Source organism: Hyaena hyaena, unplaced genomic scaffold (assembly GCF_003009895.1).
Source record: "Hyaena hyaena isolate Hyena2069 unplaced genomic scaffold, ASM300989v1 scaffold_579, whole genome shotgun sequence".
Lineage (NCBI taxonomy): Eukaryota > Metazoa > Chordata > Mammalia > Carnivora > Hyaenidae > Hyaena > Hyaena hyaena.
The window spans coordinates 220,067-238,690 of record NW_024081207.1 but is presented as its reverse complement, the minus strand read 5'-3'; the positions used below and the strand labels follow the sequence as shown (position 1 = coordinate 238,690).

The following is an 18,624-nucleotide window of genomic DNA, read 5'->3' as shown; positions in this document are numbered from 1 at the left end:
GCTGAGCCTACCCAAATTTCTGACTCATGGAATTGGGAGAAATGATTGATCACTGCTGTATTAAACCATTAAGTTTTGGGGTTATAGAGCAAAAGCCTACTGAGGTAGTGACTATCTTTCCTCTTGCAGGGTGTTCACTCACTCTAGACACTGTGCTGAGCACTTTCCACTGCCAACTGCTGTTCCAGGCACTGTTCCAGGTCCAGGGTGGAGTGATCATGAGATAGACAGCACCCCTGCTCTTACAGGACTGAAGCTCTTGTCCAGGAAGATGGCAATAGGCAAGAAAATACCCAAATACAGTGCAACAGAGGTATGTTTGTCCGCCCCACCCACCAGCATTCATATGTTGAAATTCTAACCCCCAGAGTGACAGTAATAGGAGATGGGGCCTTTGAGAAGTGATTAGGTCATTAGGTGATTAGGGTGGAACACTCACGAATGGGATTAGCACCTTTATAAAAGGAACCTTAGGAGGCTGGGTGGCTCAGTCGTGAAGTGTCCTACTCTTGGGTTTTTTTTTTTTTTAATGTTTATTTATTTTTGAGACAGAGAGAGCATGAGCAGGGGAGGGACAGAGAGAGGTAACAGAATCTGAAGCAGGCTCCAGGCTCCGAGCTGTCAGCACAGAGCCCAAGGCGGGGCTCAAACCCATGAGCTGAGTCGTGAGAACATGACCTGAGCTGAAATAAGACGTCCAACCAACTGAGCCACGCAGGTGCCCCTGAAGTGTCCTACTCTTGATTTCAACTCAGGTCATGATCTCATGAGGTTTTTGAGATCAAGCCCCATATCAGGCTCTGCACTGGGTATGGAACCTGCTTAAGGTTCTCTCCTCACCCTCTGCCCCTCCTTCCTTCTCTCTCTCTCTCTCTCTCTCTCTCTCTCAATGACTAACTAAATAAATAAAAGGAACCTCAGAAAGTTCTCTTTCCACCACATGAGGCTACAAGAAAATGGCTGTCCACACCTTAGAAGCAGATGATCACCAGAACCTTCCATGTTTGGCCCCCAATCTTAGACTTCTAGCCTCTAGAACTGTTAGATAAGCCATCAGTCAGTGGTGCTTTGTTATAGCAGCCTGAACAAAGACACACGATAATGTCAGAATTTAGGAGCAGTTTGGAGTAGGGGCTGGGGACAATATTAGACAGCAAGGAAGGTTGCTCTGAGGAGACACACCTGATCTGGGCAGTGATGTTGAACAGGGGCAAACCGTACAATGACCAGAGGGAAGGGGGATGTTGCCAAAGCCCTGAGGGACCAATGTGGCTTGTGGGAGGCACAGGCTGGTGGTCTGGTTGGTGAGTGTAGTGGGAGGGGCTAACTGGGGGGAGGAGGGAGAATGAGGTCAAGAGATGAAGTCACAAAAGTTGGCAGGGCTATAGCTACACTGTCCAGTTTGGTAGCCACTAGCCACACAAGACTGTTTAGGCCGAATGTACATAAAATTAAGATTTAGAACTCACTTCCTCAGTCCCACCAGCCACATTTCAAGTGCTCGATAGCCACACATGGCTCATGACTAACATATGGGACAGTATGGATGAGAATATTTCCCTCAATGAGGAAAGTTCTATCAGCCATCTCTGGCTATAGAATGAACCAGGAGTAAGCCAAGGTTCAAGGTCAGACTATGTGCTCTTGAGCCTGGCACTTCATTAAATCCCTGGAGGTTCTGGTTTTACCTAGGATGAAATGAGGTTCCTGCAGCCCACCAGTGGGTCTGAATTATCCACAGCAAGATGTCAACTCCACAAATAGTTTAACTGAGGTCTTACCAGGAGAGCATGTTCAAGGCTTCATCCATGGTAACTGGCAGCAAAAAGGCCTGTTTAACTGACTTCTTTGCAACCTCATTTAGGCTGCCAATTTGGGGCTCCCTGATGTGAAAAAAGGAGCGTGGCTACTATTTCAGGGCAGTGCGCAGAAGGGAAATTGCTACAATTAGCTAAAGCTGATTTTGATTAGCATATTTTCTTCCTTGGTGCATAACATCTGTTGGTGTGGAAACAGTCACACACAGTCTCGCTCTCAGAGCGAGAGGCACGGGCAGTGAATGAAGCAGGCCCACGTGGAGCCCAACACCAGCTGGAGAAACTTGAAGAGGAGATAAAATAGCTCCTGAGGAGAGGCGCCTGGGTGGCTATTGGCTGAGGATCTCTTAATTTTGGCTCAGGTCATGATCTCACGGTTTGTGGGTTCGAGCCCCGCAATGGGCTCTGCGCTGATGGTGAAGAGCCTGCTTGGGATTCTCTCTCTCCCTCTCTCACTGCCCTCCCTCCCTCTCAGAATAAATAAATTTGAAAAAAAATTTTTTAAGGAGGTAAAACAGTCCTTGAGGAACTGGGCAAGTCACGAGCAGTTTGTCCTCAGGAAGGGATAAATAGGAAAGTGTTCCCTTCTCCCCCCACCCTCCCCCACCCTGCACAGGTTGGGGGGCTGCAGGTGGAGGTTCATGGCCACACCTGCATGGTCATTTACTGTTGGTGGCAGCTCTACAGTTTCCCTACCCCTGTGGCGATTACCCAAACATCCTCATCTGAGAAATGCAGACTATGACACCCACCTGGTGGGTGAGGGGCAGATTATGTTAAATCTCTGGGAACACACCTGGTATACAGTAGGTGCTCCATAAATGTTGGCTGAATCATAGTCTTCATAGGAAGGAGTTTTGGGAGAGGAAGAGAAATGGGCTAAGGGGTGTTTGATTAGCATTCAGGCTGGTTCCAACCCTGTCACCCCTCATTCATTCATTCAACAAATATTCATTCTGGGAGTTGGCTCTGTGGCCTCAGATCACCTCCCTAGAACCAGCGTGGCCACCAGTTTCCTACCTGGGGCCCAGCAGATCGGTGGAGCTGGTCTCTATGGTTCCTTTAAGCTTTCCCCCCTAACAAAGTTTGTAGCCACCCTGGGAGGCCTGACCAATTTGGGTTCAAACATGGGAGGTTAGCAAGGTTTTGAGACCCAGATCCTGCAATCGGAGATTTGGAACAGCTTTTAAAGATCTTTTGGTTCAGCTCCTGACTGATCACAGGGATCCTGTCCCAGCCCTGCTGACGGAAGGTACTCGGTTTGCCTGGAAGCTTCCAAAGGCATTCTCGCTGCGTCGCAAAGCAGCCCATTCTATTTTCAGAGCGCTCTAATCTACGGATACGCTTGTCTGTATATGGAGTGTATAGAAATTCTAGGTTAATGTCCCTCTTAGAACATGGCACCCAGCACAGAACACAGTTCTCAGTTCCCTTATCTGTAAGACGAGCACGAAAATACCTACTTCACCTTCCTGGTGGCAGGAACTCACAGCAATAACAGAGATACGGGATCTGATACTCGTAGGCACCTAATGTCTGTTCCTTCCCTTTCCAAACGAGGGCTGTTGCAAGCAGAGGACACGGACCCCTCTGGCTCCAGCCTCTAGACTGTTCTTTGCTTTCTGTGGGGCCTGAGATGGAGCTACAGTGTTCCCCGCAGGCTTGGCGGACCACTACGACTTGTACTCCTGTGTTTGAGGGAGAGAATGGCAGGCAGCTCTCACAGCAAGGCAGACCACCCTGGTGTGTGAGGTGTTCTGCGCCTGCGCAGACCTGCATTTCCTGCAGACGGCCAATGGGCGCTCTGGATTCGAGGAGCCAATGGACAGACGAAGCACCGGGGAAAGCTGGCTCAGGGTGCCCCTACTCCGGCCCCCACTGTCGGCTGTTGAAGGCCTGACTGTGGGTGCCCCAGCTGGGAAAAGTCAGCGTGCTCCCAGAGGGACAGCCCTGCACCCCACCCTGTCGTCTTCCCTGTTGCCTACGCTTCCGGTGTTCTAACCCATCTAGGGACTTCCGGTGATAGTCTTAAATCTCTCTCTGTCCCAAGAGGGAAGGAAGAGACTTGATACACCGGGCGCCAGAGCCAAAGAGAGAAGGCCAGGTGTACAGAGAGGAAGGCCGTCATGCACATGGTCGGAGGCATCACTCGCATCGCCAGGAAAGCTATACCTGCTTGCGCTGCTGCAAGGGTGTCGCTGGGCCGATGGCTGCCTCTGCCCCCAATTGGGACTCAGAGCCATCCTCTAGGGGATGTGCCATCTGAGAGCCTGGCCTCCCTGCCCCAGAGCCTCTATCGAGCGCCTAGATGACCTTTGCCCAGGGAGCCCGAGCAGGTGGCAGACTGGGCCTGGGTGGCGATTAGAATATCACTTCCTGCATTTGGCAACCCTGCAGAGAGAGGTTGGGAAAGGGGCATCTGAGTCAGGTGAACTAGCTTCCCCTGAAAGGCTCAGGCTTGTCCTGGCACACTCCTGGCCGCCAGATCGGATGTGCTGCTGTGACTATGATACCCTGGGGTGCTAGCCCAGCCAGCCGTGGACTCTTTGTTTCCCGAGAAGTCTGAATACTCACCGAGAGCGCCTGGCTGGTCGGCGCCACAGGTCAGCTTGTCTCGGTTGCCGTGGCCCTGTTAGTGCAGGCCAGCCCTGGGAGGGGAAGCTCGCATATCCTGGGCTCAGGGGCAAATCAGGCCTGAGATCCTGAATGGGCCACATTGTGAGGTCACATCACTGGGGTCCCCCACCAGGTCTGCTGTCCCTGCTGTATCAGGCGACAGGGAGTTGTTCCTGAAGAAGTAACATCTGACGGGCACTGTCGGGGAAAAAAGCAACCACCCTGCTAGGGACCAACAGCCTGGGAGGCACCACGTCCCTATCCTGCCTGGCTGGGTCAGCACAAGTAAATCAAGTGCCTCTTTTCATTTTCCCAACAAATTGACTCACAGGGGAACCCCCAACCCTTAGCTATTCCTCTACACATTTTCCCTGATTGATTTGAAAGTCCAAGGCACACCCAGGACTTTCCCCCCACTGCCCACCTGGTGTGTTCAGAGTGCAAGCAGAAGAATTTAAATATTAGCTCAGAAAACAAACAGGAAAACGTAAATCTCCCCCACCCTCTCTCTTTAGTCAAACCTGACGCATGCCTTTCAGGATATCTTCTGTTTACATGCCTGCACTGCTTTCCTCTGCAGGTGATTGGGAATTAGGGACAACTTCTAGTTAATAAGCCCCTAAAGGGAAGGAAAATCCCACAAAAGGGGCCAAAGTCTAAAAGGTTTCTTGAGTTCTGTCCCCTTGCTTCTCTAGGGCTTGAGGTCAGGAATGGGAAACATTCTTTTTTTTTTTTTTAATTTTTATTTATTTCTAGGAAAGAGAGGGAGAGACAGCATGAGCAGGGCAGGGTCAGAGAGAGAGGGAGACACAGACTCTGAAACAGGCTCCAGGCTCTGAGCTGGCAGTCAGCACAGAGCCGGATGCAGGGCTCGAACCCACGAACCGCAAGATCATGACCTAAGCGAAAGTCGGACGCTTAACCGACTAAGCCACCCAGGTGCCCCAGGAATGGGAAACATTCTAACCAAAGGGAAAATGGCCTCGCTTTGGAGACTATCCTAAATTTTCGAGTCTGAAACAATGGTTTTCAAGCTTTGGTACATTTGAATCACGTGGAGGGCTTTTTAAAAATACAGATTAATTCCTCCTCCCTATATTTCCTGATTCAGTACACCTGGTGTAGGACCCAAGAATCTGTGTTTCTAACAGGTTCCCAGGCACTGCCGGTACTGGTCCAGAGAGTACACTTTAAAAAAATATATATTTTTTTTTATTGTTTGCTTATTTTTGAGAGACAGAGAAAGAGCATGAGCAGGGGAGGGGCAGAGAAAGGGAGACAGAGAATCTGAAACAGGCTTCTGGCCCTGAGCTGTCAGCGCAGAGCCCAATATGGGGCTCAAACTCATGAATCACCAGATTATGAGCCAAAGTTCGCTGCCTAACCAACTGAGCCACCCAGGCGCCCCCAGGGAGTACACTTTAAAAAGTATTGCTCAGGGACACCTGGGTGGCCCAGTCAGTTAAGTGTCTGACTTTGGCTCAGGTCATGATCTCACGGTTGGTGGGTTCAAGCCCCGCATTGGGCTCTGTGCTGACAGCTCAGAGCCTGGAGCCTGTCTTCGGATTCTGTATCTCTCTCTCTCTCTCTGACACTTCCCTGCTCACGCTGTCTCTATCTCTCTCTCTCAAAAATAAATAAAACATTAAAAAATAAAATAAAAACATATTGCTCAAAAACGTAATGCTGCTGGTCTTCTGGGTTTGATCCTAAAATAACACTGCCAGCTGATGACAGTATTCAGGGGTTGCTGGAGAACAGAAAGAAGCTTTAGTCTGGGGCCAAAGCTAGCTGAGTCCTCTAGATTCAACCAACCTGCTTTATTGACCCGTTCAATGCCAGTGCTAAGCCATGTTGGGAAGGCACAGCTCATGTCTGTGTCCTGCCCATAGCCTCTTGGCTTTACCACTTCTGTGCACAAACGTGGCCTGACTTCCAGCCACCAGCACCTGTGTCCCTTTGTTGGAAGGCTCTCCTCTGCTGCTGGAGCCTATCCTGGCTACAGACAGTGCAGCTGTGAGTCCAGGAATTAAACTCTCCCCAGGAACCGCCTCAACCAATGACGTTTAGTGATTGGTGGATAAATACCCCAGCTCTTTCCCGCTCAGGCAGAGTCACTGGGTGGCATGCTCTGTGCCGTCTCCCAGAGGTCACCACAGGACAGAGCCTCCATTGCCCGGCAGTAACTGGCTTGATAACACTGGATCTTCCTGCCCTCCCTCTCCTGGCCCACCTCCCCACCCCTCTGCCAGAGTGTCCTGGGATTGCCTCTAAATATTTAAGCAACTTGCCCTTAAATCTCGCTTTCAAGGTCTGCTTCTGGGGGAACCCAGGCCAAGACATCATGGATAAGGAATGGTTTTTGTCCTTGATAAGTTCACATTTAGAGGGGGAAAGCAACATGCTGTGGCTTAGTGAAGTCAGGAATTTCTGGGAATTGCTGGTGAGTGTCGGATCTCCAGGCAGATGAGGCATTCTGCTGGTTGCACTTAGGAGTGTCGTCAAGGGCACCTTAAGGAAATGTAAGGGCTCAGATGACACTCTCAGGAGGAGGCCAGGGGGAAGAAGGGGCCCCAGCGACAGGGCCCAAAGGCTTTTTCTTCCACACAGGCAGGCCTGAGTGGGGCACCTTCAGGGGACTGATTTGCTATGCAAATTCCTCTTGCTTCTACCTCCCTAGACAATTTCTCTTAAAACAGGAATACGGAGGTGTACCTAAACCATATAAAATATGACTCTTGTTAGGCTTAGGGGGCTGTCAGATTCTTGGAGAGGGGTTGATAAGAGTCTCTGCTGGTCTGATAGGATTAACATGTTTTCCTAGGTGCCCATCCCATGCCATGGCTGTGTCTAGCCCCCCATCTGTACTGTAGCTGGCTTCATCCAACTCCTCCCTTGCATTTGCAGGGGACGTGGTCCCCCAACTGGCCCCACATAGCCCTCCTCACCATCAATGTCTGTCCGCCAGAGAACCTCCACATACAAACATATAATCCAAATGAAAACCCTCCACATGGCATCAAAATACACTTCAAATCAAGTTCCTGGCCCCTTCCGTTGGACACACACCGAAATTCTGGAACCACCAGTGAATGGCCCCAGTCACTCCTTGGCTGGGCACCTTCACAGATCATTCTCAGGGGCCCAGGGGCCCCAGAGTTCTTTCCCCACATTTCAACTTCAAGAAGTGGAAAGGAAGCCTATCGACCTGGAACATTGTGCTAATGATAGTATTAACCTTTCCGGCATTACCCAGGACTCAAAAAATAATGGCTACCATTATGTGATAAGGATCACATACATGAGGGGACCAATTCCGAGACCTTAGCACAGGCTAAGAGATGGAAACGGGGGCTCAGCTGGTACCTTCAAAGACAACAGTCTCCATGTCCATCTCATTATTTTACACTCCCAAAGCCGTCCAATCGTTTTATTTTGTGATTAATTTGTGACACCATTTAAAATATGGGTGTAAATTTCAGTGCTATTTAGAAACGTGAGAAATTAGAAATCATTTGAATGTCTAAAAGAGGAATGATTGAATATATTGTAGAGATCCCCATGTTGGAGTATTAAGACCATAATAAGATGGTCATTAGGACCATGGGAAAACAGAGAAGAATGGTATTATTAAGTGCAAATTTAAAAAGCAGAGGCTACAAAGAATTACAACTATGAAAACATTTGCCTGTGACAAAATACTCAACATCACTAGTGATCAGGGAAATGCAAAAAAACCAGCACATGTTCACAAGCATGGCTACAATATAAAAGAATAGCAATACTAAGTGTTGGTAAGAATGTGGCGTAACCTGAACTTCCATATGTTGTAAAATAATACAACCACCTTGGAAACGTGCTTGGCAGTTTTCTTTAAACATAAAGATCTATGAAATGACCCCACAAATCCACTCCCAGGTATTATGCAAGAGGAATGAAAACACCTCCAATCATTGTACAAAAATGTTCATAGCTGCTTTATTCAGGATGTCCCCCAACCAGTAACAACGTAAATGTTCAATAACAGGTGAGGGAACAAATACATTCTTGTAAATTCTTATAATGGAACATTAGTCAGCAATGAACAGGAACAAAGTCCTAGCGCCTACCTGATAATGTGATAAACCTCAAAGACACACTGAATGCAGAGGCCAGAGACAAAGAGGACGTACTTGATTCCATGAACTTCTGAAACAGGTAGAACTAGTATAAGGCGGCAAGAATGTTTAGCGATGGCCTGGAGGTAAGAGTGGGGTGGGGTGGGGGATGGACTAAAGGTATAAAGGAACTTTGTGGGGTAAAGGAAATGTTCTAGATCTTTAGTACAGTGGTGTTATTCAGGTGCATATATTTGCCAAAACTTGTCAACCTGCATGGTTAAAATGTGTGAATTTTAAAGCATGTAAATTATAGCTCAATAAAGGTAAGAACACATGTGTGTGTGTTTGTGGGATGTGTATACATGACATATATTACATATCCATACATTCACATAGTCATATAATTACACACACACACACACACACACACACACACACACACAGCTTGCCTAGGAGGAAAAACCAGAAGAAAATACACTAAAATATGAAAAGCAGTTGTGTTTCACTAATGAGAGTATAGATGATTTCTTTCTCTTTTTGCTTCTTAGATTTGCCAAATTTTTACCTGTAAGGTTCTATAATAGAATAATAAATGTTCATGTTTTCATCGTGAATTGCTGGAAGCAAGCACTTACGATGATGTATATAATACGCTAGGTTTTTATTGCATGTGTGATGAGTCCTAGAGATTTCTCTTCCTGTATATCCACCAATCTAAATCTTCAAGCCAATTTAAAATCTCACATCCCCTACTAAGTCATTCATAATATCCTTGCCAGAAAGAAAAACTGTCTTATATCATCCACCATCTCTTCATATATTGTTTCTCTTTAACCACATCATATGCTCACCAAGGGCTGGAATAATATCTTTATTCTTTGTATTCCCAACAATCCCCAGCACAGAAAAAGCACAGAAATTTGGAGAAAATAGATCAGACTAGCACAGGGTCACTATGTACACTATGTACAGTGGCACAAATTCTAAGCAATGATACAAATGGCTCCCCCTGCTGCATGAATAGTGCCCTCTGGAGTTGTGCAAACAGGGTTCTTGGTCAGAGTCTCTGTCTACCACTTCCTAGTTTTGTGACCCTGAGGATGATACCTCCTGAGCTTCAGTTTCCTTATCTGTATAATGGGAATGTTAACATGATTGAATTGAGATAGTAAGTGTTCAAAGCCCTGTGCAAACTCTGTGTTATCTCCACAACGTTAGATGTAGAGATGAGTCTCATAATAAATTTGGTCACTGGCCTTACAACTTGCTCATTACCACCACTTCCTCCTCAGCTTTTCCTCAATTCCCTGAAATTGTCAAACATGTTCCAGTTTCAGGGCCTTTGCACATGCTGTTCTCTCTCCCTAGAAGACTTTCGTGTCCACATCTTCTAGCAGCTGTTTCCTTTGGGTGATTCAGATTTCTGTCACAATGTCACTTGGGGCTCTACCTAAGCATCCTAAAATAGCCTCTTCCCCACTGTCATTTTCTACCTCCTCACCCTGTGTTATTAATACCTGAAATTATTTTGTTTAATGCTGATTGCCCACCTCCCATCCCAAGCCTTGTTGTGTAGAAGGAGGGTCTCTGTCTGTTTTGTTCATGCCACATCTCTAGCCCCTGGAGTACTTGTGGGTGCTCAAAACTCATTTACTGAATGAAGGAACAGATACTTATTGCTAAGTAGGCGACATGCCGTATTGACTCAGTTCAGTCTGCCAACTGTTTTCCAAAAACAAGAGACTGTGAGGCAAACTCGGCTTATTCCCACCTCTGCTGAGAGTGGGAACTCACCCCAGTGGCTGAAGGAACGTCGCTAAGATGTGCCCGGCAGCCGCAGGTCTGAGCGTTTGCCACCGACGCTGCGCCCGGTAAGGCTCCAGGTCAGCCGACGAGTGTTGAGGACGCGGGGAATAAGGAGAGCATTGTGCCGCCCACGCCCACGGACGTGGATGGTTCCGCGAACGTCTGGGGAAAGCCCCTCCCCCCAATTGGACACACCTCTCCTGGCCTGGTACTTTGTTCCCTTCTCCCTTCCCTCTTTCTCTCCCCGACTGAGCGACTGAGCGAGGAAGTCAGGCCCATCAGCCTTACCTGCGTTCCTCCAAGCACTCATCGCTCATCGTAGGTTTCTCTAAAGTTGGCTCAGGCTCCGGCAGCGCCACGGTGGAATTTTCTGATCCATGCCAGAGATGGGGCTCATTAGTTTTCCTGCCTGGAAGAAAGAAAACACTTCTTTAGGAACTCTTGTGTTTAGCGTTCTGCTGAAAGAGGGTGAGGCCGGCTTGCGAGGAAGCTTAATGTAGGTTTGTAGGTGGGTCATTCAGGGAAAACCCAGTGCACTGCAAGGCGCTTACAGGCCTGCAGAGACCCCCGGTGCCCCCCACACCGCTGGCTGCCCGCTGCCAACGGCCCAGGGCAGGGCAGGGCCCTAGCGGACTTAACCAGAAACAGGAATGCACCCCCACTTCCCCTTAAAGTGCCCACCCAGTACATTTCTAGAAAGTTTGTCTGCTGTCTCTCTTCCCTCCTTTTCTGAAATGTGCATGATTCCTGGAGGGATCGCTCCTCAGGCCCTGCTTTCCAAACTGGAAAATAGGTGGGTTATCCCCTGTGCTGGGACCTGATGCCACCAGATAAAGAACCAGAATCGTTTTATTTATTTTAATGTTTATTCACTTCTAAGAGAGAGAGCATGAGCGAGGGAGGAGCAGAGACAGAGGGAGACACAGATTCCCAAGCAGGCTCCAGGCTCTGAGCCATCAGCACAGAGCCCGACGCGGGGCTCAAACTCATGAGACCATGAGACCATGACCTGAGCCAAAGTCGAAAGCTTAACCGACTGAGCCACTCAGGCACCTCACAGAATCTTTTTATACAAAAGTAGGTAATTTAAAAGCTTATATTAAAACGAACTTTGTATATTTATGAATAGAAAATGGTATAGAAAGAAAAAAGTAAGAAATGTTACCTTATGGGGTTGGAACTTCAGGGGATATTTAAATATTTTTCATGATACTTTTTCCTATATTATCTGCACTATGTATATAGTATTCGTATATACTACTCTGCTAAAAATAACAATAAAATTATTTCCATTTTTAGAAAATCTGCTTTGCAGATATATTTTGGAGAAGAATACAAAAATTACATGGCTATTCATATATAACTGAATGACTTCCTGATACAGTTGATTTAGAACCCAGAGCCCCTACTCCCCTGCCCATCCTTAGTATCCACCTCCACTCTCCCCTGTCTTTAGAGGCAGTTTGGTGCAAAGGTTTAATAAGAGACATTGCATGGAGGCGCCTGGGTGGCTCAGTGGTTAAGCATCTGACTTCAGCTCAGGTCATGGTCTCGAGGTTCATAAGTTTGAGCCCCATGTCAGGCTCTGTGGTGACAGCTCGGGGTCTGGAGCCTGCTTAGGAGTCTGTGTCTCCCTCTGTCTCTGCCCTGCTCATGTTCTGTTTCTCTATCTTAAAAATAAACCTTAAAAATAAAAAGAGACATTGCATTGTAAGTCAGTAAGACTTTAGTGTGAATTAGTCTGAGTTCATCTCTCTTTCTCTCTCTGTCTCTCTCTGTCTCTGTCTCTGTCTCTCTCTCTCTCTCTCTCTCTCACACACACACACACACACACACACACACACACACACCCCCCACAGTTCCTAGAACTCTGAAAGAATCCACGGACTCTCAGTATAATAACACTGGAAGAAGAAACAAAAGTTGCCTAAGTTAAACCAGCTAACTGATTTCTGCCCAAGCCTGGATTTTCCTGATGACAGTGACCATTAGCAGTCTGAGGAAGAATGTCAGCGGCGTTACAGGCAGTGTTCCCATCCCACCAAATCTAATTTTTCTGCAGTGCACATTCAGATCCGAGACTGGGCAGTCGTGCCGAGCTGAGACAGTCGGCTTGATGTATGAGCTGGTTGGAGGGCCTGCCAAACCAGAGCAGAGAGCTCAACTCAACCGCCCTAGCAGGCTCTTTCTGAATTTTCTCATACTTTCTTTTTTTCGCTTCTGGTTAAAGACCTTCTTCAAAACTCTCACTAATGATTTTAAAAAATCTGATTAACAGAGTTTGAGAAGAGCCATGCAATGATTAAGTGGTTGGGAAAAGAGGTGGAAGAAAAGTTGAAGGACCAGCACTTTTTAAATCTGGAGGGAACCTGGAGAAGGGTATAGAATAATGATTTTTAAGTGCCGGGCACTTACTAATCAACTGACATGCACTCTGTGAACACTTAGCAGATGCCAGGCATTGAGTGGGATGCCTTTGCTCTGCCCCAGAGCTGGGAAGAGTAAGGCTTTAAGAAATAAGTACACAGTGGCTTGGGAGTGATTTAAGATAGACAAAAGAGGGGCGCCTGGGTGGCTCAGTCGGTTAAGTGTCTGACTTTGGCTCAGGTCATGATCTTGCAGTTCGTGGGTTCGAGACCTGTGCTGACAGCTCAGGAGCCTGGGGCTCGCTTCAGATTCTGTGTGTCCCTCTCTGTCCACCCCTCCTCTACTCTCTCTCTCTCTCAAAAAATGAATAAACATTAAAAAACATTTTTTAAGACAGAAGAAAGAACTTCCCCAACCTGAAGCAGCTTGTTGTAGAACTGAAATCCCAGGGAATTCAGAAGGAAAAACATAAGACTCAGACCTTTTCTAAGTCTCTGTCATTGCTGAAGAGTTGCGATTCCTGCACACAGATTCTGCCAGTGAACTCAGGTGCTCGGCTGTGTCAGAGAGCCCTCAACATGGAGCCAGGAAGGGGGAGGGGGACGTATCTAGAGGTTTTGTGGAGGAAACAGTTCTGCGGGCTCTGCAAGGGCAGAGTGAAAGCAGGTTCACTCCAGCGTTGCACTCCCACCAAGAGGGGGCCTGGCAAGCCTAGCACCTGATTCTGGAATGGATGGCCACAGGCAGCTCTCGAAAGGTGGGAGTGAGAGATAATGATCGGAAGTGGGGAGAGCGTGCCTGGGGCAGAGGCACAGGGTGGGCGCAGATGGAAATAGGCAGAGCCTGGCAAAGGTGGCAGCCAGTGGGCTATGGCATTCCACAAAAGTTGGGCAGAGAAAGGACGATTTAATGTGGTGGGAGCGATTCCAGGCTCCTGACGGGGCGAGGCCAGGCAGGATAGAAGCAGTAGTTTTGGAAAGTTATGTTTGTTAAAACTGAGGAGGATGGACTAGAAAGAGAAAGAGGGGGGGGGGGGAAGAAGACATTCAGATCTTTTCACAGTTCCTCTCTACCATTTCACTTTATCTACTCTGGAGCACTTACACAAGCTGAACGTTAGTGTAGTGAATTATTGATTGCCTGCCCCCCTGTCTACCAGATATAAGCTCACCGAGCATAGATAGGGTCTTACTGGTCTTCTTTGCTGAAGTCTTAGCACCTAGCAGGGACTCTAATGTGAAGCATTGCTCCATAAATATTTATTGAATGAATGAAGTAAGTCGGGAATGGGGGGCAAAGTTCTGGAGTCCTGAGTTCTTCATTGCTGGTCATCACAGAGAAGAGCCAAGATATCTAACCAGCTGGGCTAGTGAAGGATGTTTTGTGCTCAGGGCTGGAAAAATGAAGCCGCATCGTGCGTCTTACTCAGTGGCTCTCAGGCTTCGTCCCAGGATGTCGGTGAGAGGCATCTAGCCCTGCCAAGCTGGCCTCAGAGCCACGGAACATTACTCACGACTGGTACTTCCCTTCTGAGACAGGGGAATGTGATTGCAGACCCCAGAGAGGGCATGTTATGGAAAGATGCCATTTTTGGCATCTCCAAGGCTTATTTAACTTTGTCCTAAGTGTGAAGTCTTGAGCAAGCTACTGCACTTCTCTGAAGTCACCTGCCTCATATGCTACTGAGGGTAACAAATAATACTACTCTCTCGTGCTTCTACTAAGTATCATTTGCAAAGCATTTTAGAAACAGGAAAGTGTCAGATAACCATCATCCATTTATTTTCCACCCCCTTGCTTTCTTTGGGTACTCACAGCCATCCAGGTCAGTCCTCAGTTTTGCAAAACTAACTCCAAGCTCACTTCCAATGTCACCCACACAAAACCACTCTTACCCAAGTTATCCATTACTACTGTAAAAATTGGTAATTTAGGGTCATGTTTACCATCTAATTTCTTTGTGTATGTTTTATTTTTCTTTTGAGAGTTACGATAGTCCATTGAGAAAGATTTTTAAGTGTATAATAAAATTACTCTTATTTTAAGTAACATGACTGCAAAACTTAAATCCTCTGGGATAGCATAGGTCTTCCGCTCTAGTTTTTGCAAAGGTATATATGTGCTGCCTCTGGGGTGGAAAAAGTTTTAAAGTTTTAAAACTTTTAAATCTTAAATTTGTGTTTAAGAGAGCTCAAAGGGCCCTATCTTCGTTCATTCGCTTACCCATTCGTTCATTCAAGAAATGTTTATGAGTTTCGGACCAACACTTTTGGTGGCTTGTTCACATCCGGTCTGCCATTTCTGTGATCTCAATAGCCTCTGATTTCAAACCCCAGCACCTTCTTCTCAGGACTTCGTCTGTAGTGTGTGCTGGAAATACCAGGAGCAGGCTTCAACCAGTGGTAGAGAGGAGCTGGTAAATAAGTACCCAAGCTTTCTTGCTTCTCAGTTTGGGGGACGTTGAGGCATAGTCCACATTGTCTCCCAGAGCTCCTTGATGGAATTAGGCTTCAGCTGCCTACAGAGGATGCACTGCTCCTCGGCTGTCTTCCCTTCCTGCCTCATTTCTCCATTCCCTTCTTGGTGATTCCTAGGATCAGCTTCCAAATAGACTGCCTTCACTCAAATCTTTTTCTCTAATGTCTTCTGGGGAGACCCAGCCTAGGGTGAATTCGTGCCAGAATCAAGGCATTGAGCTAGGTGTTTAAGGAGCACCATGATGCATCAGATTGAGCTACTGACCCCGAAGTTCAAAGCTCATACAAGGAATGACATGTGTGCAGAAATGTCAACATGAACATGTACAGTAATTCATTGTTCTAATATTTTCAAAGCTTGTTGGGTCTCTCTCACACACATGCACACACACACACACACACACACATGCACATGCACATGCGCGCGCACACACACACCCTCTACTCTGGTCCAGATGACTATTATATTCAGTGGTGTGGAGAAGCCAGCTGGCTCAAGACAGATGATTGTTACATTTTCAAGAATTTTTCAAGCACTTCATTAAACTTAACCATTATTAAAAATTTTAATGATAAAGGGGCGCCTGGGTGTCTCAGTCAGTTGAGCATCTGACTCTTGATTTTGGTTCATTATGATTTTGTGGTTTGTGAGATAGAGCCCAGCATTAGACTCTATGCTGTTTGCTTGGGGTTGTCTCTCCTTCTCTCTGTTTCTTCCCGGCTCGCTCGCTCGCTCTCTCTCTCTCTCTATATATATATAAATAAATAAACTTAAGAAAAAGTTTGTTAAAAAAATTTAATAATATAAACTTACAATGAAATAGATTATATGAAAAACAAAAGTAAGAAATACTAAACATCATCACTTTCCAATTATTTCACCACATTTTACTATTACATATGTCTTTGAGATTATTTATGAGATTATCTCTGTGATGTATAAAGGCATATTACTGCAAATTTCTCCCCACTTTTGTGTTCAGTGACTCAGTAGCTTGAAATCAGCTATGGCGGGAGTAGTGACACCATAGAAATTGGCAATTGCTGCAAATTAGAAGTACCCCTTCTACCCCCTACTTCCATAGCCAGCTGTTAAATATTTACCAGTATAACAGTCTTATCTTGCTTGAATTTTGCCAAAGCCTCCCAGCTGGTCTGGGGATCCCTCATTCCCACTAACTTAACTAATGCTAATATAATCTTTTAAATGTAGATCAGATGGCAAGACTTTCCTGCTTAAAGTTCCCAACTCCCAGTGGCTTCCCAATACCTCCTAGGGAATGCAGGACCTAAGTACCTTTCTGCCTCACTCATCCTTGCCTTTCCTTTCTTCCTCCGGGAGCTCCAGCCATACGGCCTTCTTCCCGGCCTTCTTCCTGTTCCCTGAAGTGCCTGCTAAGCTCCCTGCCACTCCTGGATTTTTTTCACTTATTCTTCTTATCCTTGTTTCCAAGACAAGATCAGCTTCTTCTCATGTTTAAGTGTCAACTCAACCATCACTTCCCCATGGCCATGTTCTTTATATCTACCACCTTCCCCGTTCCCAAATCCTTGTCCTTCTCCATCACTAGATGCTGTTCTCTTTTCCTTATAGGCCTCTGCACCATTTTAATTCATCTTGTTTATTTATTGGTTGACTTGTCTACTTTCTCTCTCTCACTAGAATGTGGTCTTTATGAAAGGAAACCCATTGCCTTATTCATGGCTCTCTCCCCATCACCCAGAACAGTGACACAAACATAGTAGATACTGAGTTGGATTCATCTGTTGGATGGATGGATGCATGTTCCTTCTCCTCTCCCCTCTCTTATTCATCTCTGTACCCTCCACAATTTGGTGGCCACCTTATCATCCACTCTTCTTCTAAAACTGTTTCCCCAAGGTCCCTGGTGACTCCTGAGTTGCCATGTTTAACGCATAATCCAGTCTTTATTTTGCTGGAGTACCAGGATGCATTTAACAATGCTTACCATTCCTTATTTCTCGAAACTCTCTCTCTTCCATGAACCTCCATCCTCTCCTGATTTACCCTTGTCATCTGTCTTTCTTGCGCTCAGTGGTAGATTGCATCAGTAGTGCCATTTCTTCACCCCTTGCCATATTTCCCCTCCTGTAGAATCTAGGCTTGTCTGCGTGACATGCTTTGGCCAATAGAACAAGATGGAAGTGACACAGTTGTAAGCCTTTGAGAGACCTTGTGTATTTCTGCTTGTTTTCTTTTCCTTCAGCTGTTGCTGAGGCAAATGCCCCCTTTACCTCATTGAGCCAGGAGAAGCGAGTGAGCCAGGTGGAGCAGTACTTCTAAGATGCCCCAGTCAAGCCCAAACTAGAGGTAAACCCCAGCCCACCCAAAGATGCATGCATATCAGCCAAGATCCTCCAAGTCTCAAAGCATTTTTTAAACCATCGAGTTTTGGAGTGGTTTGTTATACAGCAAAAGCTGATCAATACAGACTCTTTTGTGGGTTTTCCATTCTCTGTCCAGGACTCTAGTACTGGCTTTCTCCTGTCTCCATCCACATGCAGCTCCCAGCTCTCTATGCCACGCATGATCATCTCCGTCCTTAAGGTCTGAACCCCCACTTATGTGCTTAGGTTTCTTTTTTTTAATGTTTTATTTATTTCTAGGAGAGAGAGAGAGAGAGAGAGACAGCTTGAGCGGGGGAGGGTCAGAGAGAGAGGGAGTCACAGACTGAAACAGGCTCCAGGCTCTGAGCTGGCAGTCAGCACAGAGCCCGACGCGGGGCTCGAACCCACGAACCACGAGATCGTGACCTAAGCGAAAGTCAGACGCTTAACCGACTAAGCCACCCAGGAGCCCCATTATGTGCTTAGGTTTCTAGTCTGTGTCACCCACACTGGCCTCGGTGCCTGGGCTTCACACCCACAGAAACAGTATCTCCACCCAGACTTCCTTCAGCCTCTTCAAACCCCACATGTCAATAAACATGTAATAGCCTCCCCAATTCCTGTCCCTTACATGTTCATTCTCCTGTGGGTCCTGCCCCAGTGGTGTCACTCAGGCCAGGAACAGTGGCTCACAGGTGGTAAATCTCTGTCCCTCATACCCCATGGTCACCAGCCCTCACCTATTTCACCTCCTAATCGTCCCTCATAAAGGATCATTGCACCTCCCACTCCTATCACTGCCCCATTCCTAAGCCCTCATGTCTGGAGCTATTACAACTCCTCAACTTAGTGGGTCCCCAACCAAATTGAGCATCACTGTCACTGGAAAGAGAGTGCCAAGAGAGTGATGTCTGCTACCATTGGTCACAAACCTTTTCCCGAGTCACCACCACTGAAGGTTAGAGTTACCCCCATACACATAGGTACAGCACGCCTTCTGGTATCTAGCAGCAAATGCAGGAGTTATGTGCATGTGCCCTGAGCCAAACACTCCTCTTCTGATTAGCCCTGTGACACTGGGCAGGTTGTGTA

At 46.9% G+C, this 18,624-nt stretch overlaps 1 protein-coding gene across 4 annotated transcripts in view; it reads right to left on the bottom strand.

Annotated features, from left to right (window-relative positions):
- BANF2 (BANF family member 2) overlaps positions 1 to 4,486 on the bottom strand; it is a 35,916-nt gene extending 31,430 nt beyond the window's left edge. For 3 of the 4 annotated variants that reach the window (XM_039256518.1, XM_039256521.1, XM_039256520.1), the window contains exon 1: positions 4,392 to 4,486. Coding sequence is in view for 1 of the 4 variants with exons in the window: in XM_039256517.1 (XP_039112448.1) it covers positions 3,990 to 4,079 (90 nt within the window). In the remaining 3 variants the exon portion in view is untranslated. Of the gene's footprint in view, positions 1 to 3,989; positions 4,209 to 4,391 lie in introns of all 4 variants that reach the window. The other variant, XM_039256517.1, reaches the window with a different exon arrangement.
- Between the last annotated feature and the right edge of the window lie 14,138 nt (positions 4,487 to 18,624).